Source organism: Linepithema humile, chromosome 1 (genome assembly GCF_040581485.1).
Source record: "Linepithema humile isolate Giens D197 chromosome 1, Lhum_UNIL_v1.0, whole genome shotgun sequence".
Lineage (NCBI taxonomy): Eukaryota > Metazoa > Arthropoda > Insecta > Hymenoptera > Formicidae > Linepithema > Linepithema humile.
In genome coordinates, this window is record NC_090128.1 from 21,303,636 (window position 1) to 21,330,770 (window position 27,135).

General features: G+C 41.2%; 2 protein-coding genes across 7 annotated transcripts in view; both read left to right on the forward strand.

Moving 5' to 3' along the window:
* LOC105669695 (nitric oxide synthase-interacting protein homolog) lies at window positions 1–19,888 on the forward strand. 5 transcript variants are annotated; one of them, XR_010890415.1, is made up of 9 exons: window positions 1–310; window positions 388–499; window positions 575–969; window positions 1,042–1,150; window positions 1,242–1,361; window positions 1,832–2,477; window positions 8,800–8,859; window positions 9,744–9,803; window positions 19,821–19,888. XR_010890415.1 is itself a non-coding variant. In XM_012362791.2 (6 exons), exons 1-5 carry the CDS (start codon window positions 135–137, stop codon window positions 1,311–1,313), a joined length of 864 nt encoding a protein of 287 aa, XP_012218214.1. In that variant the 5' UTR covers window positions 1–134; the 3' UTR covers window positions 1,314–1,361; window positions 1,448–1,641. The 5 variants fall into 5 exon arrangements, 1 of the variants encoding a protein (XP_012218214.1); XR_010890416.1 differs by having other exon boundaries at window positions 1,832–2,193; XR_010890419.1 differs by having other exon boundaries at window positions 1,832–1,962.
* cyc (basic helix-loop-helix ARNT-like protein cyc) overlaps window positions 12,835–27,135 on the forward strand; it is a 20,596-nt gene continuing 6,295 nt past the window's right edge. Inside the window, exons 1-6 of one of the 2 annotated variants that reach the window (XM_067355745.1) lie at window positions 12,835–13,229; window positions 16,403–16,913; window positions 19,821–20,312; window positions 22,391–22,462; window positions 24,451–24,688; window positions 26,969–27,061. In XM_067355745.1, the coding sequence (XP_067211846.1) occupies window positions 13,214–13,229; window positions 16,403–16,913; window positions 19,821–20,312; window positions 22,391–22,462; window positions 24,451–24,688; window positions 26,969–27,061 (1,422 nt within the window). In that variant the 5' untranslated portion in view covers window positions 12,835–13,213. The remainder of the gene's footprint in view (window positions 13,230–16,402; window positions 16,914–19,820; window positions 20,313–22,390; window positions 22,463–24,450; window positions 24,689–26,968; window positions 27,062–27,135) is intronic. The other variant, XM_012362786.2, reaches the window with a different exon arrangement.

Genomic DNA, 27,135 nt, shown 5'->3' on the forward strand with positions numbered 1-27,135 from the left:
GTTTGGGTTATGTTAGGTTGGGTAATGGCGTGATATTTTGAAAACTTGAATACTATAATACAAATTTATGAAGCAAGATTTTTGGAGAAAACGAATAATATTATTTTAAAGGAAAAGCATTTGTGTTAATAACAATGACGCGGCATGCGAGGAATTGTACTGCAGGTGCTGTGTACACGTATCACGAGAAGAAGAAAGATGCTGCGGCGTCAGGTTATGGCACAAACACTCAAAGAGTAGGCAAAGACTCTGTAAAGGATTTCGATTGCTGTTGTTTGACTCTACAGCCTTGCAGAAATTCAGTAGTAACGTAAGTGTCTTACGAAATGAGCTGTTTTTGTATATTTTCTTATATGAATATACTGTTCACAATTTATGTTGTTATAGAAAAGATGGCTATCTGTTTGACAAAGAAGCAATATTAGAGTACGTTTTGACCAAAAAGAAGGAATATACAAGAAAACTGAAGGAGTATGAAAAGCAGAAGCGAAAGGAAGAAGTAAGCAAATTGTAAACTTATTGGTAAATTTAAATAATCAATATAATGTTTACATTGTTACTGTGTTTTTTATAGGAGCAATCACAAGAGCAAACTGCTACTGAAGAACTGAAGAAGCTTCAGGATTTCTTGAACAGTGAAAAAACTATTGTATCAAAAGGTCCTAGTGCGATAGATCGAGCTTCAGTATCTAATATGAAAAATGGCAAAGATAAAGTACTGCCAAGTTTTTGGATACCTTTTAAGACACCAGAGACAAAGGAATTGGTCCTAAAAAAACCTGATAAAACAATTTACTGCCCTATCAGTAGTAACCCATTGAAAGTGAAGGATCTGATTCCTATCAAATTCACACAAGTTCGAGATCCTGATGACAAAAGGTCACTCATTGTTAAACAAGCACGATACATGTGTCCTGTTACACATGATGTCTTGGGCAACAGTGTTCCTTGTGCTGTGATAAAAACAACGTAAGAGAATGGCTTTTTCTATGAATTTGCAACTGCTATTTTATTATGTAAAATAATAAATATTTTTTATAGCGGTGATGTGATCACTATGGAATGTGTGGAAAAGTTGATAAAGAAAGACTGGATCAATCCTTTGGATAATTCCAAACTGACGCCGCAAGATATTATTCCTTTACAAAGGGTAACTAGTATAAATATAATAGACAAATTTAATATATATATATATATATATAGATAATTGAAAAATGATGTTTATATCTAATATTTTGCAGGGTGGTACTGGTTATGCATCTGTTAATGACTCGTTAGAAGGCAGACATGAGAGGCCGGTTTTGCAGGTGTGAAGATCAATTTTCGTCATTCCATTGTACATGGGTTTTAATGTAAATAAAGTATGTATAATTCTAAATATAAATTGAAATCTTGATTTACTAACATCTATATATATATATTTAATTAATAAGTTTTTTTTTTTTAGTAAAAGAATACATGTCTGGCAAAAATGTATTCAAATATTAACCAACCTTTCTGCCCATATTTTTTTTAATAGAATAATATATTTTAATTATTTAATGGAAAAGAAAATTAGTAATTAAGATGCAAATAAAATGTTAGAGTGTCACCCCTAATAGATAACAAATCTATAGGATAATTAAAATATTTTACTATATATATATTTATTGCAAAATTCAAATATCTTGAACCCTGTTATACAAAATATATATATAATATACTAAATCGCCAATTGCAATATGAGATATACAGCGCGTGTAAATAATTAAAGATGAAAGCTTATTTTGCATTAAATATGCAAGAAATATATTTGCACAAAAAAGTAAAATAATTTTATTTCTTTACAAAGAACAGGAAGAGAAAGAAGATTGAAAGTAGTGCAGACAAAAGTGCAAATAAAAGGAATATCTAATCGGCGGGGGATGAGGACGATGGCGCCATCTCGTCGTAGAAAGCTCACAGAGACGCGCGCTCCGCCGGGTAAGCGGCAATCTGCGGTACGACGATTAACAATTCGCTGTCGCGCTTGTCGGGTCCGCGCGCGCGTTCGAAAGACGAGCGCGATTCCGGTGCATCGTGTCAAGTGCTTGGCGTTTTTACGGTTTTCCTCTCGACAAGAACTCGAATATTAGAATCTGCCGCCAGTGTTACGTGGATGTAAGCGGCGCGAGAGACGCGGACATCGGCACGCCGGACAACGACGACGGAGAGGTGAGTGCGCGCGTTCCCCACGTTGACTTTCGCGTTCGCGATTCCCGTTCGGGACGACGGCGGCGAATCGGCGCGCCGAGTGTTATCGTGCCGTGCTGCGCGACGCAAAAGTATCTCCGCGTGTTTTTTGTTCGCGCATTCGCAATAAAGTTTCACGAGGGATCTATACGATCAGTCGCGCACGTAAATCAACGTTTTGGAGCGCCAGCGGCGAGAGGGTGGTTTTTCTCGCGCCCGAACAACGGCGATGAGCGGTTATGACACTCGCGGTCGATGATAAATACGTAAGTAGGACGTGTAAATGCATCGATTCTATCGAGTGCAAGACAGCTAGACTGAGAGAATCTCACGAGCCCGTCGCATTTAGCTCTAATTTAATTATTCGTGTATCGCCAGACGTTCTAACAATAGCAGTTCCTAAAAGACGTTGTAATTATTTAAAGGCAACGTTCCAATATTACCAACATCGTTCACACGCTTTCAGAATCATCCTATAAGATTTTGCATTGTGCGAAAAGTATCTTTGTACATATTTGCGACTTTTTGCAGTTTGTCCGCGGCCTTTGTACAATTGTATTTGGGGGCTAACACTTCAGATGGAATTGTTTCATCGATCGCGAACGTCGACGGAGCCGTGGTTTTCTTGCCTTCGAACAGTTGCAAATCTAGTCCGAGTAAAAAAGCGCGGGAACAGGATTTTGCGCAGCTACGGCGAGACCACACACGTGTGATACGACACGATACGCACTATGCGCAAGATCGCGCTGGACGACTCGAAATAAATTCCCGTGATTCGCCGGGGAGACGATCGACGAAATCGCTTCGTCGTAGTACGAGCGCAGATATGATAATCGAATTTTTGTTCGTGCTGGTTCGCGCGCCCGTGGCTCGCCGCTCCGTTCCAATTTACAGTGCGCGTAATTGAAGCGAGCGAGCGAGCGGTTCAATGGCTGAAGGAACTGAAGGCGATACATCACAATATCACGTATACAGTAGTTCGTAGACGATGATATAACGCGCCGCGCGTCGCGACGCGGCTCTTATCGTAGGCGTACACATTTGCGCGAATGTACATACATCACACCGACCCGCAACCGCGTAATACCTACGCACGCATGCACACGCCGCATGCACGCGCTTGTTGTTACGCATACAATCTGCATCACGCTCGAGCCCCGGCCCGGCCGAAGCTTTTCTAAACATGTGTGCGCGCGTGTGCTCTCTATACGCGGTATTTAATGATGATTTTCCAAGTTTGATTATCTTAAGTTCATCTTTGTTCAGTTGAAAATAGTTTCCGTTTATGAGACAATTATAAGAATGAATGAGTAAGAACATTACATACATTTCTCGACTCTGCATTGATAATTAAATACATTATTTTAGCAGAGCTTTTATTTAACGGTCTAATGACAAAATTAAACAATGCTAAAACTGAGATGAGATAATAATAATAATAATAATAAAATTAAATTATGCAAGGACATAGCTAAGATATACATATTCGAGGCAAATTAATTGTAACCAATGGAATTCTTTGAAAGATTTGAGAAAAACGACTAGCGAAAGAAACTCTTCACTTTGTACGTTAGATATTTATCAATAACACCTTCGACCTGTTCATTCAGGAAGATTTTACATATTCGAAAGCATAAATCAGCGCATCGCGCGTCACTCCGGGTGCATTCGGTCAGCATCGTGGAATATACAAGTGAAAAATTATGCCATGCGTATTAGTTGGTAGTTGCATAATGGTTAAAAACGATGAGATATACAGAACCAAGCAACGATACGATTATGTAAGCGGCAAACCAGTTGTGAAAAGCTCGCGAAAATATATATATTTTGCATGCGCGAGAAACTTTATGGTGTCACCGCGTTCGCCCACGCGGTGACACTATAAACGATTATTTTTAGAGAATTGTAATTTACGAATCTGTTACGTGTTTAATGATTTTCCGATGACATACTTGTCTTTAAGGTGAGCGATATCCCTCTTCCAGCGCAATATCTCGGTCGTCTGTTTGTTTACTAACTCAGTCTTTTAAAAAGATAATTAGCATTGTCTATGTATTCTACGTCTATTACATTGTGCAGTTACATAATGGAAATTCAAGGAACGGCTGGCGAGTGATTCTTTTCATTACACGAGCAATGATCTGGGTGTTTGACCGGTCACCGGTGGATTTCCGTATTCTTTTATGCATTCGTCTACTTGATCTATTAGCGGGCGTGCGTATTCTTATATTCTCTCAGCCACACGCGAAAAAAAGAATTTGCTGGCAGATTTATGCTGTACAGTAAAACAAGTTAATTATTATATGGATAGCAAAGAGATTTGTTACGGATGCTAATTTTATTTGTTACAAATAATTTTGCTAAATCTGCAAATTATATTGCCATTATAATAAATTGATTTTTACTTTGCCATCAAAATTTGCATTGACAGCGACAATTTTGCTGCATTAGCGAAATACATTTGTTAGAAATAAACTGTTTTGTTGTAGTAGCAAATTAATTTGCCTTTACGAACAAATGTACTCAACAAAATTCATTTATTCTATTAGCAAAATAGATTTTGCTGATATATCGAATAATTTGAAAAATTAATTGTGATAGCAAAATTTTATCGCTATTACATCTAATATACGATAGCAACGATGATTTCGCTACGATAGCAAAATTCTTTTTTTCCGTGCATGCGTGTAAATAAGTTCTTGGTTATAATTGATTTAGTTTTAAACTTTGGTTAAATCTTTGCGTAGCTTAATTTAAATTTTTTACATTCTGATTTTTTAAATGATTTAAATATATAACGACACGCTATTTAGATAAAAAACGTCTTATCTTTACCGCATCAATCTTTAGCATTGCATTTGTTAACGAATTTCAAGCGATATTTTCATAAGCAAAAGCTGAAAATTATTTGGAAATTATATGTAATAAGTTTTTAATTTTTTTTGTAATTAATTTGTGAGTTATTGCCAACATGAAAAGTTTGCCCAGATTTTTTCAAGAGAGAAATAAGATTGCATATCTGAAATTTAATTTCTAGAAAAAAAAACAAAAGCAAACTTGACGACAAATTTGGCAACGACGATGTTGAAATTTCATGTCGCGATCTTGAGATATATTGTGTACACATATTGGTGCAACGACTGTACTTTCACCGCGAACGACCGATATCACCTGTGCTTTCTCGAGAGCAGAGATTTAAATCCGATTTTTTTCCCGGCGCACGTTACTTGAAGAAGTGGATTACTTATTCAAGGTTGGCCAAGGAAGCCATCGTCCACGCGGGTAGTCTCGCAAGTGTAATCGATGATTCAGTTTTTCCGGTCACCCCGCCGCTCGCGCGCGATTCCGCGCTCTCTCGGCTCGATATCCGTTACGTAAAGATTCGCGAGCTGAACGGACGGATCGTTTCAATTGTGAGCGACTGACAAAGAAACCGTATTATCGAAAGCGACAAGATCGTGCGTCGCGAGCGCGTACAAACGTAACCGACGTCGATGTACGATGTTCCGACGAGTCCCGAGCTTCCACGCGTCGATCAATCGATCGGGTATCGGTAACACGGAAGATTTTGCAGGGGGATCGATCACTGTCGTGCGATTGGCAGACCGGAACGTGATCGCTTTTAAATTCGAGCGGGGAGTTACTTGGCGGGAGGGGGTGGGAAAATGACCGCCGCGCCGTGCCCGAGAATTGCTTTGATATGAGGTAATGCGCGCCGCAAAACACGCAAGAAACATTACGTAATGTTTAAAGTGTGCGCGGCGGTGGCGACGGTGACGACCGGCAGTGTTGCTGTAGTATGTATATTTATTAACGAGCCGCGGTTTCCGTCATAAAGAAATACAGCCGCGGTTCGGCCGTCGATTTCCAAACGAGTGCAACAACGTATTCCGATCGGTGGCGAATGGTTTACGGGAGCAATTAGCTCGAGACTGCAGAAAAGCATGGAAACGAATTGCGGATTTTGCATCGGAACCGCCGAGCTCGAGATGCGATGGTGCTGTAAATGCCGATTAAATTTCGTCGCGGAAAGCGTCGCTGTTTGAAGAGCGTTCGCTTGAAATCCGGATCGCAAAGAGATTGAAAAGCTGCGCCTTCGAGAATCTAATTCCAATTTCTGCGAATTTACGTAATATTGGGTTGATCGGAAAGTTTCTTTGGATTTTCGCATTTCTGACTTTCTCATCAACTCGATATTATTTTGCATGAAAGCGCAAGTGTTGATATTAAAAAAAAAAAATGTATTCTTTTAATGGTCGAATATTATGTTCGTGTTTGCACTCAGGTGTGTAATATCACTTAGTCATATTTCTCTAAATGTGCGGTTACTTTATACTGAAAAGGATGAAGATGGTGTATCGCGGTGATAAGAAAACTTTCAAAGTATTTTCCTCGACGTTTAACTTTCGTAACATATCTTTATTTATCTGCCCTTTCATATTCGTCGTATTGTACAACGCTATATCTGTTATTTACGGCCACTTTTGGGGTTTTAAGCTTTTCTCATTATCTGCGATCGCAGTTTTCCTTCGTTTACAGCGAGCTGGGATGCCCGCAGGGGGAGCGCATAAACTCCAACCGCAAACTGCATACAGCTCTGAAAAGGTCACAGTATTTCAAATGCAAATCGCGTTAGGCCCGTAAGGATACGTAATACCGGTCGATAAATACCGCCCGACCAGCCGGCTTCGCGTTAACGTCCTTTCGCGTACAGTAATTATTTTCTTCGCGACGACGAAATGCAATTATCGCACGCGCTTCCGCGGCGATGAAGCGCGCCGTGACCGCAGCCGTTAACGTGTACAGACACTCCACGTTTATTTCATTCAGATCACTTTCCCGCAATCGGCGCGGCAATCGGTTTGTTAAATTACTTCTTCAACGTATTCGTAGCAAACATTTTCAATGTCGACACGCATCTCTGCGAGACTGCGCTGTTTCGCAAGGGTTTCGCGTGATTTTGTTTTGTTTGTTTTTTTTTTTTTTGGTTGTTAAAATATTAAGTCACTGTTTTGACGAATGTGAGACGAACGGTGTCAGACCGGTTGACGGCGACAGTGTTGAGCTGGAAAACGTGCGATACAAATTTACATAACGGAATCATTGCGAATGTTACGTTACGGCCTTGATTGCATGTGTGCGTGCGTGTTTTGCGTCATCGGGTCAAGCGCACGGTGAACATCGAAGGCGGCGCAGTCGGTTATCGGTGCACCGCACTTCGGGCCGGATTACGTAACCGCGCATTGATAAGGAAATAAGCGAGTCAGTCGCCTTGACATTGTCGACTCGCAATCCGGCTGTTTTTGTCAAAGATCGGTATTTGCAGTCTTGCTGGCGAATGCGGAAATCAATTTTGTCTCAAAGCAGACTGACATTCATAACATTTTTTTTCCACATTGTTTATCTCGCGAAAATATCACATAACGATATTTATATCACGCTATTTTTCTCTAATTTGAACCGGATGTGTCTGCATATCTCAGGTATATCTTTAAATGGACACAATATTCCAAACAAATTTTGACGATATTTCGGTTCCCAAGTTAAATGTCGGTCTAAATTTGAAAGCTCTCGATATTTTAAGCTTCAAAATAACACAGTTTATTTCACTATCACAAGCGTTTAAAATATCTGAAGCTTCTCTACTTCTTTGTATCAAAGATTGTTTTGGAAAGTACCGAGTTAGCGAATTAATGTCGCTTAAATTATCTAACGTTAACGTGGAACATTTTTTGCGAATCTTCTCTGTTTGCTTCGAATCTTTTTTTTTCTCTCCTGTTTTTTTTTTTCAAGCCCACGAGAGCATGCATGCGAAAGATTTGATTTGATCGGCTGCCAGGTGAACGCGGGAGTGCGATCTGCAACGGACGTTGCTGCGAGAAAGATGCTAACGAAGCGTCGCTCCCACTTGATATTAGATGCTTGTCCTCTCTACGATTATCGTAATTTTTTTTCTTTAATCTCCTCTGTAATAACCGATTGCTCGATCGAAGTGCGCGAACACATTTTTATTACGAAACATATTACATTTATAGTCGTTAACTATTGAGTGTAATAATTATCGCTTGCACGATTTGAAGTTCGGAGCAACATTATGTCCTACTATTCGGAAAAATATCTTTTATTGAACTTTTTTTTCCGTGCCGCATATATATATATATTCAGCGTTAGAAATTACTTGAACGTACCTCCCGGCCTTAACAGTATTCTAAATCGCCGGCCTTCGGAGCGAGCATACAGGTGGGTATAGGGGTTGTTTTTTGTAGCTCGTCAATGCGATTACGACGGGGGACGTCGGCAAGGCATAATCTGTCAAGCCCAGGCGCTGATGATGTTTATATAATTATGTGATTAAATTGTTTCATGCTATATTGGCCGTGGGCGTTACATAACTCGCATTCAATCGCGTTTTCGCGGAAAACAAGCGAATGTGTTACCACTACGTGCGCGTGTTTGAAGATGCTTTCTCGCGGAATACTCTCGAAGAGCTTTGTTCCGCCGGAAAAATTGTTTTTATTTGTTTACCTTATTTGGAATTTTACGATGAATTTATACGGAAAATAATGTGCTCTCTTCTCTTCCTTGCAGACACCGGTGCTATGAGGTCGCACGAATGGATATGTAAGACATTCCGGCGCAGATTTGAAGGTACGTTTGTCTTCTATGTAAAGTTTTCAATTTTCATTTTGTCATAAAAAATTGACTTACAATTATGAAAAAATAGAATAAAAATATATACTTTTTAAATGAAAATTTCTCGTATTACGCAGAAAGTTAAAAAAACAACAGAGAAAAAGCTATGAAAACCGGAAACGCGGATGTCGAGATGCAAAAAGTGTCTAATTAATGCAGAGTAAAAATATAAAAACATTTCGGTCAAATTCCGTATCCTCTTCACTTTGACAATCTGAAAAACAGAAATTGTTTGATACATATTCGTTTATTGTATTAGTTTAGTGAAAATTAAGAACCCTCTTACAAATATAGTCGAATTTGATTCTTGAGAGCGCAGATGTTCGTTCTAATGGGACAATGGAGGATGAGATCCTAACAAGTGATCGGTGCACCTGGCGTAATCCTCAAACCTCGTTACTGCGCTCGCATTGTGCACAGAATCGCTGACCCTTATTTCTATATCGGAGAGAATATTTATTTTTCACTGAATAATTTTCATATTACGATAAATTATATTTGCGAATAAATAAAGTCGTATTATTTCTTAGCAGTGAATTGAATTTTGATTGCAAATTATATACACATATATATATTTCGAACAAATAATCGGCGTTTATTTTTTTTTATTTTACTTGAAATATATCGTTAGCTGTCTCTCCTTGTATCGTTACTGAATCTTAATTTCTTCTTAATTCGCCGTCTTGTTCATCTGGGCGTAAAGTATACTCGTCTTGTTTCTTTCGCGTACACAAACGATAAATCGTCGCGGAAGGCAGACGTCCAATTATAAAAATTCGCGCGACGGACGAATCAATTAAGATTGAATAATTCGATGCTTCGTGATGGTTTGCTTACAGGCAGCGATACGGTCCAGCCAAATGAATGGACGCATGGAAGGGCTCGATACGAATCTGAAGGTAAGATTTTAGTTATTTAACATTTTAATTTCCGAATAAAGTAATATCATTAATCGATATTACATTAATGCAATGGTTGATTGTCGAGGGAGAAAATAATAAAATTAAAGCAACGTAGCGTCACTGAGACAAGATGACAGAATGATTATAGTTATTTCTGAAGAAGTATTGTGTTACGGGAGGATGTGGTCAGTGTCAGTTTACCAATCAATGTTAGGAAACGAATTTCGGAATCACCGATCAGTTCGGAATTCGAGAATATAATCGACATTCTCGGCGATAATCGAAGTAAAACGATACTCGAATACGAGAGGCATTTGATTAATATTGATAACTTTGATAATACTTGTTAATTTTAATAACATTAACATATGTATAGAAATTATATTTCAAATCGTTTTTATCGACGATGTGCGCTGGTGCTTCGCCGAATGACGCATATGTGGAAAGTGCGTCATCTCACCCTGGGGAAAAAAAATATTGCGCCCTTTTATTCCCAAATTTTTTCGGCGACGACGATGTGGCGAGCGCTAACAAAGGTCGACGATCGTTATTGAAAACACGACGCTTCTCGCCGAATAATTGGATAAGCGCGCGTTCGCGTTCGCGGAGAGAGCGCTATGAAATCACTGTAAATTAATCGTTGAGGGGTTGATCTACCGAAAAATCACGCTAATGAGTGGACGAGGCAGATTTAAGTGGGGGGGGGGGGGGGAGTTTGAGAGCAGGGACGGTGGTCACTTCAAACGTCACTATGCCGATCATGGACTGAGCCGTATCACACACAAGCGTATTGACGATAACAATTATCGCTGCTAAACGAATCCGGCCGTACAGATGCGCGCGGCCGAGACAGGCTTATCTCCGTGTAATTAGCGCTAATTAATACAGTGCAATCGGCTCGGTCGCGAAATCTCGACGGCGGGGGTTTAGAGGGTGAAAGACGCAATTACGGAAACCGGGCACCTATGCATGCGCACGCGCATATATTTTTCATCGATCGCCGATCGAGAAAACGCGATATTTGCAAAGTATTTCGATGATGATTATTGTTCTGAATTTTGAATGTTTGGAAGAAACATTTGCAATTCTTTATAACAAAGTTTTTTTTTTCTTTAATGGTAGTTTATTGCACATTCGTGTAATTCTCAACATTTATAATATCCGCGTTCGACATTTTTTTTTTTAAAGTTTGAGAAAGAAATGGAAAACATACTTATTGAGATCGTCGATGAATGCTGTCTCGGTTTTTTTATTATTAAAATTTGCGTGGATTTGATGTGCGATGATGCTCAAAAACGATGCTGCGGATACCTTGCACTTTCACGGTTTGCGCACTATGTTACGTGCAATAAAATATTACCAAGTGCTGGACCAATGCCGGTTACTGTTGAGCAAAACGTCGGAATTAAAATGTCGATCTATATTGTGGTCAGTTGAGAGTCGACTTATTAATGCCAATGTAAAGCAATAATTAATGTCAATAATATTATTAGTTGACACACTTTTGATAGTTACACTTTAGTTACTGAGATTGATATAACACTGAGAGATTGATTCTGATATAACACTTGAGATTGATTCTGAATCTCTTATCAGCAATTAACAAAAACTTCCGCATTGCGGGGAAAAAAGCCTATTAGAATTTAGAGCGATATTAAAAATTACTTGCAAATGGCGTCGTTTACAATTATTAATACTAAGCAAATTGTGCGCAAAAAGATAAAGCAATTGGTCGAAGACTAATCATTTCAAGCGTTTATTTAAAGTAAGAAATAAACACCTAGAAATGAAAAATAATCGCACGAGGGAAAAATAATCGACCGTTTGCTTCTTCATAATATGTGACATTAAGATATTAATTTTACTTAAGTTATATATTAGTTGAGTTGATATAAGATGTTAAAGTAATAAATATTACTTAATCGACTTTAAGCAAATGCATATATCTCACATATGTTACGTATTATATGTTGCAATATTGCGCATTGATTAATACTTCGCGAGGACATGGAAAAGTTGGAATTTATATACTTTTAAAATTTTTTTACAAAAAAATTGATATCAATATGTGAATATTCTATGCATTTAATTCTACGTTTATCTATGATTCTTGGCAATTAATTGCTGACAATGAAATAATAATTTTTGAACCGTCGGCTGTCGGAGAATCATATGAGATTTATCGAAGTATTAATGAAAGGATAGCAAAACTTAAAGAGTCAGACGCAAATTAAAAATACTCAAAATTATACACTCAAGTTATGTTACATAATGATTACCAGTTGTTATTAATAAATTCTTAACTTGGGCAAATGGAAAAAAATCATCATAAGATATTTTTAATAAACTTGGATATGCAAATTTGTAACGACTCTTAACAACACGTTTCTTCCGTAGACGATATTATTATCTTTTTATTATTTAATTACTTTGATAGGTTATGACGGTCTAATTATGGTTCACACTGACAAGCAGTGGCATATCATTATACATTTTTCATGGATTTCCTAACAGAGCTAGGTTTACAGTACAGCGGGTACCGAGTTGATATTGCGTAAAGAGAAGATAACTATAAATGACGCATAAGCTCGAGTTTGATCCGCATTTCGCGAATTCCGATAAATTTGTGTAAAAATGTTCACCCCACGAGTTTTTCTTGTCACGAACGCCGGACATTCTTCCGTCACGCGACCAATCGATCTATATCTGACGAAGAATCCGAGGAAGAAGCCGCGGCCGAAAGAGTTTCCCGCGATGCATCCACCCCGACGTGGGGGGTGGACTCGTCGTCGCGGGAGCGACTCGCGCAGAGCGGCTTTAGTCACTCCCACCTGTGTCGCGCAACCACGTGGTATCCGTCGCGGCTGGATACCCGGTGTATCCGACGGCATCGTCGCTGACGACGACACCTCTCTCGCCGCCGTCACCGTCGTCGTCGGCGTGGGCACCTCCACCTCCACCACCGCCAGCACCACCACCACCACCACCACCACCACCACCACCACCACCATCAACCAGCGTCATCACCCACCCGCGCTCTCAGTGTCAAGCGAACGACGTGTCTGTCGACGGGTTCGTTGTCTGTCGCGCGGATTCGAGAAAAGACATCTTCTCCGGTCTAAGCTTCGCTCAGCCGATCGAGACGCGCGATCAAGATACCGATCTCGACGCCGGTCCCAATTTTTTTATCGTCATTTCCGGTCTCCTCGTAGGCCAATTGGCGGACATCCCCTTGGCGTCGCGCGGAAATTCGCGCGATACCGCTCGAATCGGCCGGCACGACTCCGCCACCGTCGGGAAGGCTCGATCGTCGGCGTGCGGGGGCATCGCCCGCCAAGAGGGAAGGTGACAGACCTTCTGGCTTCCCCGAGGATGCCGCCGTCTCCTCGTCGTCGGCGACGACGTGAATGTACGCGCTTCTTGGTAAGTGGCTTCTCGCGACGACGCGCGAATGCTCGCGATGTGCGGAGTTATTGTTATCGCGTCACCCGGAAATGCCGGAAACATTCAAATAAGAGATCGTTAAATGAGACGTGTCAGTTTACTTTTCGGTTCTGTTTTAACGAATATCTCAGAGTTATTGTGGTAAGATTTGTTTGCGCGATTTTTTCACACTTTTTCGGAGAAGTCGGTCCCGAAATATCCGATGCAGAATTCTATTGCGTAATCCTCGCGCACGCTTCGCACATTATATTGCTAATTAATATTTAGTTTATTTACTAATTTGGATTAATATGGATTTTTTGGGCGACACTTAGCGTTCGTTGAATCGGCTCGTTAGAAATGAATCGATCGCCTAAGCAAGAGACTGTCGGTTTTGAAAAGTCGCGCTTTGTATCGGCAAATATCACTTTACATTTCTAGACCGCCTGTCGGCGGAATAATACTTATCGAGAACGACCATCCGTATTTTTATTCGCACAGTTCTGCCAAATTAAATCGTCATTGTACATCAATAAAGCGATAATTTATAGACTGCAGATAGTTGATCCTTAAGCAGAGTCAGTTAAAGTGTCAAGTGAATAAGAAGTGCTTTTTTATCGAATTGGATTCTTCTTCGTGAGGAGCTTGTGTCAGTGACATATCGCGCGCTGTCGTCATCGTCAGCGGATGCGATTTTCATCGATGCATCATCGGACGCACTATTACAATAATAAATATCGGAGAATCTCGTCACCACAGGTCTTCTTTCTCATTGTCACGTTGGTGCGGAATTCGCACACGGATAGCTTCGTCGCGTCGAGTCCTTCATCGCGAAGAATATCTTCTTCCGCACTTTTGTCTCATCTCCGTTTTTGATCGCCTTCTGCCGGCACAAGAAATTCAATTTTCATTCAAACAATAATCCTTCGGTTTGACGATATTATTTTATCGACGTTACGCTTCCCGATGTCGCAACAGGTATTATCGTTTTCTTTTGTTTCGGTATGCCAGTGGCGTCATCATTTTCTACACTGATAAAGTACTTACTACGAAGCGCAACGTTATCGAAGGTCGCGCGCAATTCCTAGCTAATGTCATTGCCGCTATTATCTCAATCGTCACGCGATTGCATTCTCAGGAAGTTTTAACGCGTCATTAGATGCGGTAAATCAGGTGCTGAAGGCGATGAAGCATAGATCTTAATTTTTATGTAACACTCTACTGTCTTTAGGTGAATTTCCATCAATCACGTGAGCTCTGAGGAATCATTGACACTTGAGTTGGTTTGCGAAACATAAATGACGTTCAATTTACGATGAGGAATCATCGGTGTGATTAATCATGACAGAATAGAAAGCTTCCCATTCCGTAAAAATGCGGGGATGGACAAGTTATTTTAATTCGAAGACGCGCCCATAAATCTTCGCGCCTGCAAAATTACTAACAATCGTCCGCAAGTTATTCCTAATAATCATATAAATCGTTATTAATTACATGTTAATATATTACGCTTTTATCGAGGCTTCATGAAGACATTTAAATGTGACATTTACGACAGTCGTATTTAAAATAATATTTGCGTCATCATTACGATTTTATTGTCGTAATTTCGTCGTATTTTTGTATAAAAATGATACGAAAGTGAAAGGATTCGTGTTTAGCAACGCCGCGTAGAGTCGGAGATGCATCTGAAATATTATCGCGCGGGGAAACGTATCTTTCTTCTGCATCGCGGTTTCAACCCCGGAACTTGTTTCTGAATTGGCGCGCGCTTGAATCTCGGGCGAAGTTCTGCAGGGAACATTGGTTTCCCGCGAGCGCTCTCTCGCAAGAGCTGTCGTCGTCTGTATCGCACAATATGCCGCGTATACGATAATAAAAGCCGCGAAGCGAAATGTCATAAAAATGCGGAATTGCCTGGCAGCCAGCAGCGCGAGGTAGCAATTAATGCGCGTCCGAAGGCGGATGATTCGCCACGGGGCTTGCGCGCGCAAACCGTTGATTAATTGCCGATTTCGTCGTCCGTCCGTCAGTTCTTGCCGATCCAGAGTCGATCTTGCGCAAAGCCCTTTGTGAGTCTTTTCCCTCGTTTAATGCGCCACAATGATGCGCGTTTGAGATTCTTCGAACGAGAAAGTATTAATGCAGGTGGAGGCATCAGCCTTTCGCGTTTTCATCTAGTCCTCGCCGGTGTAATTTACGCGTTTGGCTCCTCGACGACTCAACACCAGTCTTCGCTCCCGCGACGTCCTAGAAGAGTGTAGACACGTCTTTCTCTCTCTTCTGACAGTGACACCGGTCGTTATTGTTAATAAGCGCTATTATTAATAACTTTACGCGTTGTTGACGGAGAAATACGTGTCGAACCGATCGTGACATTGACGAGCTGTCATTCGAGGCCGAAGATTGCTGCGCATATGCGCGATAGATTTATCTTGTCCGCTTCCGAGATTATGACGCGATATATTATACTTTCCGAATCCTCAAAATTAGATTAGCTGGAAAATATCTAATTACGGACGCCGTGCGTGACGTCGTGAAGAAGAAAATAGAATCGGATTAATTTTTATATTTTTCGCTCACTGCTTTGACTATTTTGATATGTCGCGATATATCGTCGAGAAGCAAGTACGTCAATTGCGGCGTTCGCTGAATCGACGGATTGGAAATTAATCGACCGTTTAAATGAGGGACTGCCGGTTTGGAAAGTCGCTCTTTGCATCGGCACCGGGTCCGCGCAAGTGGATAATTATGCCCCGGCTACCTAGATGATTGTCCGCCGATAGTGAGCCCCGCCGTGTTTCGCATTACGCAAATTTCTTCGCGCGCTGCATCAGTATTACAAGTCACGTAAAGAGATCTAATAAAAGCCTGAAAATGTAAATAACACGCTTCTTGCGTGCCGTTCCGTGCGAATTATCATAAACACGGTCGTCTAAAACGCCTGTAATTTCGCAGAGCACACCGATTCATTAATTGGATAGCGCGCGTTGCGGATTGTCGCGCGACCGCTCGCGATAAAGTTGTCGCGCGGTCCTTTTCGCGGGAAACTGACCTCGATTCGGCCGGCGAACTCCCTCCTCAGTTTCCGCACGTCGTGGGCGTTTTTTTTTTCCGCGCCTTCTCCGGGCGAGGAGATTCTTTCGGAGGCCAACCGTTCTATCGTGCTCCAGACGAGGGTGGTCCACTGCCGGACCGCAGTCGCGGTGGCGTCGTCGAGAACGACGACGCGTTGGTCGCCGCAGGCGATGGCGCCTGTGTGAACGACCGCATCCTCCATTATCATCAGCGGCATCCTCATCATCATCAGCGTCATTGCGAGCTGCAGCAGCAGCAGCAGTCGGCGGAACCGGAACTGGACGATCTGCTGCGATTTCGCGGATCCGGAAGCACGACGACGGGGCAGCGACGGGGGGAGATGGTGGCGCAGGAAATGGCACAGGGCTACACGCAGCTCCTGCATCCGGCGACGGCCCAGGAACCGCAGGAATTCATCTCGCTGGAGGAGCTGCAGCCGCGCATCCACCATCAGGAGCACCATGGCACCGTGCACGACACCTGCGTGCAAATCGCCTCCTCGGTCTCGCAGCTCCACCGTCAGCATCATCAGCAACAGCGGCAGACCGATCAACAGCAGCAGCAGCAGCAGCAGCGGGATTATTATAACCTCTTGTCCGTGCAGGAGTAAGTCCCGCTGTTGTCTTGTAATTGTCGTGAATGGAAAAATTGTAAGGTCTTTTTTTTTGGACGGATTTGGAATGCGCGCGAAAATCGTGAGATTGGCTTGGGATTTTTGTGTTTTTTCGGAATCCATCGAAAGAAAAAGCATTGCAAAGTGTTGTTCGTCGTCGCAAAAATGTTAAGAGGAAGACAATCGCTATTTGATTAATGAATGTAAGTATCGATGGTGTGCCGAGGATTGTCACGTGCTAGATTGAATATGTGTTGCGTTTAGTTCTAAGAATGAAGCTGTACGTTTTTTTACACGATGTCGTTATACTTACATCACGTTGTGCCGATGACGATCGGCGAAACTCGTCCGATCGAATCTGCGGAAATCGGCTGTACGGAATTACGACTAGCGTTTGTCAACGCCGGGTCATATGAAATCAGTTCGGCAGTTGGTTATCCATGTGCCGAATGCCCAAATAATATCCAAATCATTGGTGCAAGTCAAATTTGACTAACATTCTAACTGCTCTATCAAACTAAGTAGCGGAGAAATTCCTAATGATTTTTTTAAATCTCACTACAATCCATAAATCACACAATCTCAGTAATCACTGAGAATTTCTAATTGATTATTTTTAGATCAAACTCGTCGCGCCTGAATTCGCGTCCCTCGATTAAAAAAGTCTAGAGTCAGTCAAATAACTTTGAATTGGTTAAAATAAATTAATTAACTAAAACTGAATTGGAAGCAAACATCGTGAATGGCAAGTGCGAAGTATCAGTATTGACGTCAAACGTAGAGCAACAGACGAAAGGTATCAATCATCATCAATTCAGCGTTTGCGTTTCAAAGGATCTAAACAACGTGCGCGGTAGTGCGTTAACAACTACGCGTGTTAAACGCTCCTCTCGTTTATGCATCGTTTATGCTAGTTATCGGTTAGTAATATCTGCCGTCTCTCTCTCTCTCTCTCTCTCTCTCTCTCTCTCTCTTTCTCTCTCTCGCTCTCTCTCTTTCTCTCTCTCTCCGCGCTGCTCCCTATTTTCGCTCGAACGTTTCGATCGCCGTGGCTCAACGACAGAGGGGGGCTTCTCGCACTTTCCATCCTTTCTCCTTTTTTTTTTGTCTTTCCCCGTTCCCGCACACGGTGCGCCCCAATGCTCGACATTTTATACGAGCCGCGGTGCATTGCGCAACGCATCTTTATCATTGTCTCGCGGCACCGTGACGAACGCAGTTTTCACGCGCTGTATCGGCCATTCGATCGGAAGCGTTCTCTCGCTCGCGTCTATTCTTTTTAAAATTAATTCATTATTCCAGTTGAGACAGGTAGCATGCCATCACCGTGTAGCTCGCAATTTATCTCGATGTAGTCTAGTTAATGCCTAGTTAATCGCGATTGTAGACGTGATTAATTTTTGCTCGAACATTCTTTTGCAGTAGAAATCAGAAATTATAAATAGCCAACGCGGAGCTCGTCGATTTATTAATACAGTGAGTAAGAATGCCAATTGTATAATTTCGCGGCCATTGTCGATATTTTATCGGAGCTCTTTATTACATTCATCTCGGTTAAACAAGCTGCCTATTGTTATTACGTAATTGCCAGCTCGAAACAGATATGGAAGATTTTCGAAGACGCACGGAGATGTATAAACTTGATATGAGATCAGGTAAGTAAATTGTCGTCGCGTAGATGAGCGGCGCGATTGCGTTCGGCTACTCTACGACCTGATGTTTTGGAAGATTTTAAACTCGAAGAATTGATGAGGAGATAACGTAGCTACGGAGATTACGCTCGTTCGAGCGTGCATCAGGTACGCGTTGTCATCAACTGCATGCGAGCTCCCACCTGTTTTGTCGTCGGCTTGCGGCTTGCGGCATGACTTTGCCGTCGCATGCGCGCCGTATCTATGAATAAATAGATTACGCTAATCGTCTGCATTACATCATAATACACGGAACTATCTGTCGATGGCGAGATAGCCGGCAGACCTTGATCCCCCGTTTTTCTGAAGAGACACAGAGAACGTCCGTTGTAATGCACAACACAAATATCGTCGGCAAAACAAATATCAAATATTCTATTAATCCAATATCACGATACTTAGATTTTTTATTTTTTAATGCATTTAAAAATAGTAAAAATATACTGAAATTCAAAAAGGATGATGTGTGATGTTCTTTCGGAATCGAAATATTTTTTCGTCTGATTTTTTCTCTTCTTCGTTTTTACAAGAATGAAAGATAATCTTTGATTTTTTAAGAGATTATTTTTTAAAGATCTAAAAAAATTCGTATAGCCATGCTGGTTACATAATTATATCGGACTTGCTATATTCTTGTACGTTTAAATGCGATTGACAAGCAGATAACGCGATTAAAATTTAATCAATGCAGTGAAATGTTTTATGATCGAATGAATAAGACAAATCGAGAGATTGGATCGATATTGCTCGTAAGAGCGTAGATCGTTTAAGGTCGTTGATAGTTCAATACTCCCGGACTTGGTGCAACTATGTATTACACGCCTCATATGTGATTAGCGTACAAAATTATGCACTCCTATGCTAGCGCAACTTTCCTCATTCCTTCGAGTCTTGAAAATATGTATAAACCCCGCTACTGATAATTAAATGATCGATTATTCAGAAGATAATGATTAGAAATTTCAACGATAATTTATCAGGAAATTAAATCTCCTTCGGTTACATAATTTCTTCCTTACGTTTCAGATACGTGCATTCGTCTGACCTTTTGTTCACTCGTTCTTACTCGAGATATCGGAGAAATTTCACACGCTTCATTTCGGCGATATTTTTGTCACATTTATGAAAATTCTTTTCTACAATTATGATTTCCTTCGATAATAACGCTGAAAATATCTATCTAACTTAGCACTCGCGATTCTCTTTCAGAAGTTCGTGCTCCACGGTTTATTTCGGCGAGATAGGCACGGGTTCCGGGGTGGGAGAGCTAACCGCCGCCTCGGCGGGGGGTGGTGGCGAAGGTCTCGCCCCGACTCCAACCCCCGCCAGCAGCAGCAACAGCAGCGGCAGCAGTGTCAGTACCACCACCACCCCCAGCAGCCCGAGCGCGACCACTACAACTACCACCACCACCTCCACCACCGCCGCCTTCAACAGCGGCACCGCCACCATCCCACAGGTTGCAACGGGGGCTGAACCGCCCCAGCACATGGAGACACCCCCGACGATGGTCCCCGACCAGCAGGCGCCCGCCTCCGGCCATCACTATCACCATCGCCATCATCATCATCATCATCACAACCATCACCATCATCATCATCGACACCATCGTAACACGTCCAGCACGGCTAGCCATGGACCGGCGACCGACACCTCGGACGAGTTCGCACCGGTCTCCAGGAAACGGAAGCTTTCCTGCAAGTAAGTTCAATCGTAACTTTTCGAAGGAACTCGGACGATCCCGAAAGGATTACAGACTTCTTACGTCTTTCAAACTTACAAACGATGCTAAATGAACTTGCGGCGAATCGTATCGAATCTTATCTCTTTTCTTTTACGTTTCGTCAACGCTGTGCGATTAAATATATTATATTGTTAATTAATGAGAAATTTAAGGCGTGTAAATTGAGAAGTAAATTATTTATAGATATTTTTCAAGATTGTAACGAATAAGGCTGTAAGCTATCGTTTGTTCAGTTTATGTATAAATCTGGCTTCGATTTTTAAATATTTATTAAGAGAAATTGGCGAAAATTGACGTAAACTTTTTAGCGTATCGCCATCGGCTGCTTTTAAATGAGAGAATAAAAGAATAAGAAATGAAGATTTTATCGTTGTAATACGGAATCGCGCGCCATGTGGGACGACGATTATTTTGTCGGTCGCGCGGCGTTCGAAAGCGAGCGAACGCACGACGCTTAAGAATTCGGTGACGACGGCAGCAAACAACCGTTTTGCTTTTCCGGTACAAAGCCGCGGGTTCGCACGTAGGTAGGAAGTCGTATCGGAATATTACATATTAGCATGGTGTGCGTCGCAAAACGAAGCCCGCCAACTGCATCCCGCCAAGTCTAGAATCTCACGAGCCGTGCAAACAACTCGCAGCAACAACAACCCCTCGCCTCCCCCTTCTTCGTCCCCCTCAGTCTTTATCCAGCCACTCGATACTCATCGATGTCGGTGTTTCAAGATGTTTCGCGCGAGGAACGCCGATAGTTTCCCAGTAATTACCCGATCAGAGTGTCGGGCGCGCAGTCAAAGGGTCGACTGCGTCATTCATAGAACGGAAGATTTGCCTCTCCCCGGAGACCGTGGCTGGTCGGAATTGCCTCCGGCAATTATCTCTCCGTTTCCCGGAGAGATGTGTGCCATTTGTACGCAGCTCTGTACGTTTATCAAGTAGCATTATTGAAAAATCGCAATTTTCCGCGACGCGACGCGACGCGATTATTACGGCCGATCGGTGCCTTTGTCCATTCTGTTTACATGATCCGCGCGTCAGAAAATTTTTGCCTCGTGTGTGAGTTGAACCGGAGAGGTAAAGTACATAAATTATAACGTCGACATTTTACTGCGACGATAATTTGTAAATATGCAATCAGAGATAATACGCGTGCTCGACCTGAGAATCCGATCTCGTCGTTATCAGCATTGAATATAACAACGATCGAAGTGCAACGCGTGCGTGTTGTTTTTTTTCTTCTTTTTTTTCGAAGGCTAAATGTTTACACGCGTCTCGTTTCGCGAACGAATCTCTCGGCGGCGGAGAAATTGTGTCGACGAAACGTTTCCTGTCGCGGGAAACCCGCGTGCGACTTTACGAGCTCGAAGCACAAAAGAAACGGGGAAGCTCTACACGGACGAAACTTGACGAAATTCGCCGTCAAAGGGGTAAACACCCTCCGCGAAGGTCGCGCATGCCGAAGAAATTGTTTCTCTCTGATAGTTCCGACCAAATTTAGTCGCCGCGGTGGGATTTCGCCAATTAAGTGTCTAGATTACTGGGCGCGCGTAAATTAGCGTTACATCTCACAGACGTGGGACGGAGGTCGTATGAATTTAACTATCAAAGTCCTCAAATTGACCCTTAACTACTGACTAATATTAACTCGTAACTACTAACGCGGCAAGAGTCAACAGCATCGAGAAATCTCAGGCTTCTTACTTCTCCCTCAATTTTCTTTGAGCGACTTTTTGAGATAATGTTAATTACCTTTATTTGAGAGAGCTAAAACGCAAAAAGTAAGAGAGAAAAATTGTGTGTGAAACTATAATATCTTTAATTACTTATTCATTTTTTTGTACAAACGAAAGGCAAAGTTCATACTCTGACGTTTGAAAAACTACACATATCTTGCTAAGAATTACATATAATTTGTTTGTTAAAATTTATAATATTAATTTAGGTATTTATTTCGTTGATGCATTATTACGTATATATGACATTTCATTTTTTTGCATAACGTCGCGTATTGAGAAACGCATTACGTCTGTTTTAGTGTTGGAAGCAATCTCTTGGATGACCTGAAAGACGACGCCAAATCCGTTCGCACAAACGACGACAGTAAGAAGTAAGTGAATGAATCGTAAACTGTTGAAATAAAAATTCGCAAAATGGCGCATCGCGATTCAATCAATTCGAATCTTTAACGTAATATCAGTTAGCGCGATTACCTTTATCACGTAGTATTATATCAGATATTGTCAAGGTGAGCACCACCTTGACCTACCTCGATTCTTTGCTTTGGCTTCATCAGTGACGTTACTAATCCAATGTATTGTGCCGCTCAGTCGTTCGATTGTGAAGTATTTCGCGTCACTTTAACGCATCACATTCGCCCATTGCACATTAATATTAGTTTAAGAATTTATTTAGACGTAACAAATATTTAAAAAAATATTAACAGATATTTTCAATATATGAAGATGTTCTTAAACGTCTTTTATATATTTTTACAATTTTTTTTATATTATATTAAATATACAGTAGCGGTCAATGAAATGTACTCATCGAAATTATTGTTTTCTTTAAACTCTGAAGCAAAGTGCTGTGCTAAATCGTAAAATTTATATTAAATGGCATTATTAACGACCCGTAATTTTGATTAGAACATTTTTGTTGAATTGTTTTGATATATTTTTACATATTTATAAAAATAGGACAATATACAATAGAAACAATACTTACTTAATAAATTTGTATTTCACACGTATAACAATAACAATTATTAATATTTTTTAATAATTAATATTTTGTGATATTTGTGATTTTTCACTTTCGGTCATTTTTCGGCGATTTACCATTTTTATAAATACTGCACGACACTTTTTCAAAATAAGTGTGAACTTGAACTAATTCCTAGCTCGTGTTTATCTATATATATCCAAATAAACTTAATTTAATTCTTCCCACCTTTACAGTACTTATCAAAAACAGGTTATTTCGAAGAATCCTGCTGAGTACATTTCATTGACCGCTATTGCATTTGGCAGTAGATTTTCATAACCTCTTAAAATTCAGAATACGTGCACCGTGCATTCTACAGACCCACTAAGTCAGATATAAAACTTTGCCGGATATTACGATACGTATTACGATATGTCCTTAGAATGAGAATATAATTGCGATAATAATCCGATGTGAAGTCGATCGAAACCAGTTTTGGCCGCCGCAACGATTTCCGCCGTGCAATTTATCCCCCGCGTGCGGCATGAATGCGAATTCTTGGCAAATCAAGCGGCGCGCTTTTGAAAAGAGCGTCGTTTTACGGGTTGTATTGTCCCCCTTCTCCCTCCCTCGTACACAACCGACACATGTCGTTGTTGGGATGCACGCGACGAACCTGCTCGGACCCGAGCTTTATAAGAAAGTCAGCAGACGTTGATTTAAAACGCGCGTGGACCGGCGTAGCCCGATCCACGTGGATCAGACCTTTGCAAGAAAAATTCGCTGAGATCGGCAGGGAGTACGTTACTACCGCTACTACGTCGTTCGGTATCTCTGCACATTCCGGTTTTGTTTTCGTGTTTACAACGGCGATGGCAATGGGACGCTCTACACGTGGACATTTAATTCCTCGAACTTAAGGTGGAGAAGATACAGAAATAGAAGATGTAGAAATATGAGAGAGAACCGCTAGCGATCCTTCTTGAAAAGATTTAGAAATGTCGAATTTAGTCCAATGATTTATATATAGATATATCCGATTTACATAATTTTTATATTTATATCAATGAAATTGCATAACATTTCCCACCTGAATATCATTTTATGCAACTACGAAAGGTGTTACGTTAAACGAGCGAAAAATTCTCTTAAGTTTCAATTTTATTTCTAGCTTGTTAATAAATTTATCAATATGTGACACTCATAATATTGACTACATATTTCTCCGTCACGGTCGATAAATTTTGTAGCTAACAACAAACTCGAAGCTTGTTTAATTTCATTATAAATTATAGGGCTTGTTGAGAGATCAAGTGTAAATGTAATAAATGTCATACTTCTATTTTTTGTCCAAAAAAATGGCAAATTGTAGCGGTACTCTCGTATTTTTAGACAGAACCACAGTGAAATAGAGAAGCGCAGGAGGGACAAGATGAATACGTACATCACCGAGCTCTCGGCAATGGTGCCAATGTGTTACGCGATGTCGCGGAAGCTAGACAAGTTGACGGTGCTGCGAATGGCAGTGCAGCATCTCAAGACTATCCTCGGCGCGGTTACCTCATACACGGAAGGTCACTACAAGCCTGCGTTTCTCAGCGATCAGGAACTCAAGACGCTGATACTTCAAGTAAGTCCAGTCTGAACGGTACTTGCATAATATCCATAAACGGTGCTATTAAAATTATTAAAGATATTCATTTTTGACAACAATTACAACTATCAAAGTTTGCATTTGAAGTATAATCGAAAGTATTAAAAGACTTTCTGCGCAACGAATAATTTCAGAAATAGAAAAATAATGAAGTCTTTTGACAATTATGCGCACGCGTGAAACTTGAATTTTTACACAAGTATGTTTCTATCAGTAAATTATATTTTTGTTTGCTCTGTCGCGTCATTTTTCGTGTTTTGTTCAATTTTAAGAGTGATTTCTGAGTGCGATTGTTTACGCGCGATAATTCCTTTCAAGTGAATTAAACGATCGCAAGACCGGATAATTCACCGAGCTGTAGTTTCTAGTATTTTAATTTGAAATTTATTTGTGGCATACATTTTTGCACGGTCTATAGGAGGCCGTTGGTATCTTTTGTAATCCTTTTGCACGAGATCGAGAGCGGAGCGAGAAACCGGCGTGTATATAACTCCCTTTCTCCCGCTACGGATTTTTTACCGGAGTTGGTCTCGTGCCGGCGAAAGGAAAGGTTTGAAGCATGTAGATTTATAGTATCGCGTTAATAGTATCTTAGGCCGAGGCGCTCTCAAATCACCTACGCCTTTAATTCCGAACCAATTAGCGTGAGAGAGGTTCCAACTAGTAGAATGTGCGTCAATGAACAGAATATTTTCTTTTGTCGTAAACGAGTCTGTGCACGTTTCTACATCGCAAACCTTTGAATTTTTGCGCAACATATTAAATTACCTTTCAAATTTTTTTTAACAGAGTAAAAATCCAATACTTGTTTTCATATTAATGTAATATAAGTAATATATCGTTAAAATTCACTGCAGTACAATTTTGAGATGAATTTGGATCTCGATATTTTAAGCGCATAAAATTCATAATTCGTGACGATGAAGTGTACACTTTGGAGAAAATTCGAAGCGTCTATTTTTTTATGAAAATTACATCAATACTAATCTCTTCTTTTCTGCTTGTGTAAAAACAGATATTTCCTCTCAAAAACCGATAAGACTATCCACCTTACAAATTCCATTCTCCGTTTGAATACATACAATTCGCGCTGGTGTCGGACATTTCTAGACATTTCTCATTGTCATGTATACGTGGCACATACGGTTTTATCTTTTATCGGGGCTTTCTCGCCCGTTCGCGCTCGCCGTAAGAAAATATCCGCGAGTGAATGACCACGCCCGGCATACCGAGTCAGATCGGCTCCGGTCCAGGCTCTAAACGCGCATAATTGCGGCATAAAGCTCTCCATTGTGAATCGGTAACGTTTATTACCTCGCGAGATCCGGCTGGGCGTTGCAGGACCGCAAAGAACGTTCGGTTTTTTCACACTTGTAACACGCAGCAGAAATCGTTAATTGTCGATAATTAGAATGGGCATTTAATTCGCGATGAACGTACGCGTCCGTTGCGCTCGCAGTACCGAAGTATCCGCGGAGAGAGCTCGGCTTTTGATACTTCCATGACGTATTTGAACTTTACGGAGGAGAACGTAGGTGTGCAAATAATATAACGGTCGTAAAGAAGTAAACGCGAAACTCGTGTGCCGCGCGCGTATTCACACCGCGCGTATATGGAAGTACATTGACATTAATGAATGTTACATAGCGCGATCGACGATGCAGTATATCGAGCCTTACACGGTTAGGCAACGCCGGCGTTTAGTCGGCGCAACGATAAATGATATCGTAGTATTTATATCCACGGAATATCGCGCGAACTATTCGGCGCGAAATGTCGTGCACAGGTGATATTTTTGCGACTGGCTGGATAAATGCGTGAAACGAAAAGTCAATCCGGCTTATGCCGGCTCAGCGCGATGTATCCCATCAAAATCCCGTTTGAAGTACTAAATCACTAAAATACTACATTTTGCAAAAGAAATTCGCTAGCTTGTTTTGTCATCAAATCCGGGGACAAAATATCAATGTTATTTTTCAATTACTGAAAAAAAAAGAATTAAAGCCAATGTGACGGAACAATATAGCGGAGGATATTAATGTTATTAACAAAAATGATTAAATCCGCCTTGAATCCACATTTTCCGAAATAGAATTATGCGTCGTAAAAAAAAAAAAACGCGCGATCGCTATTTTCGAGAAGCGTGGATTCGGGTCGGCGCAAGCTCTTCGATTGCAATTAACGTTTGTTATTTGCATTAATTGCATTTGCAATTAATCTCCACAGCGTAACGGAAAGCAGCTTGTCTTATTTCAGGCCGCGGAGGGCTTCGTCTTCGTAGTGGGCTGCGATCGTGGAAGAATTCTCTACGTGTCCGAGTCCGTCTTGCAGACTCTCAATTATTCTCAGGTACCGGATTACGTCGCTGCTCTTAGCTCTCGGATTACGGCCGCGCTTCGAAATCTATCTTGGCGACGCGGCGT

Bases quoted from the DNA above. Each gene is read 5' to 3' on its own strand.
- LOC105669695 (XM_012362791.2), top strand. From the start codon at position 135: ATGACGCGGCATGCGAGGAATTGTACTGCAGGTGCTGTGTACACGTAT. The intron at 311-387 runs GTAAGTGTCTTA...ATGTTGTTATAG, and splicing joins TGCAGAAATTCAGTAGTAAC to AAAAGATGGCTATCTGTTTG. The intron at 1,151-1,241 runs GTAACTAGTATA...AATATTTTGCAG, and splicing joins ATATTATTCCTTTACAAAGG to GGTGGTACTGGTTATGCATC.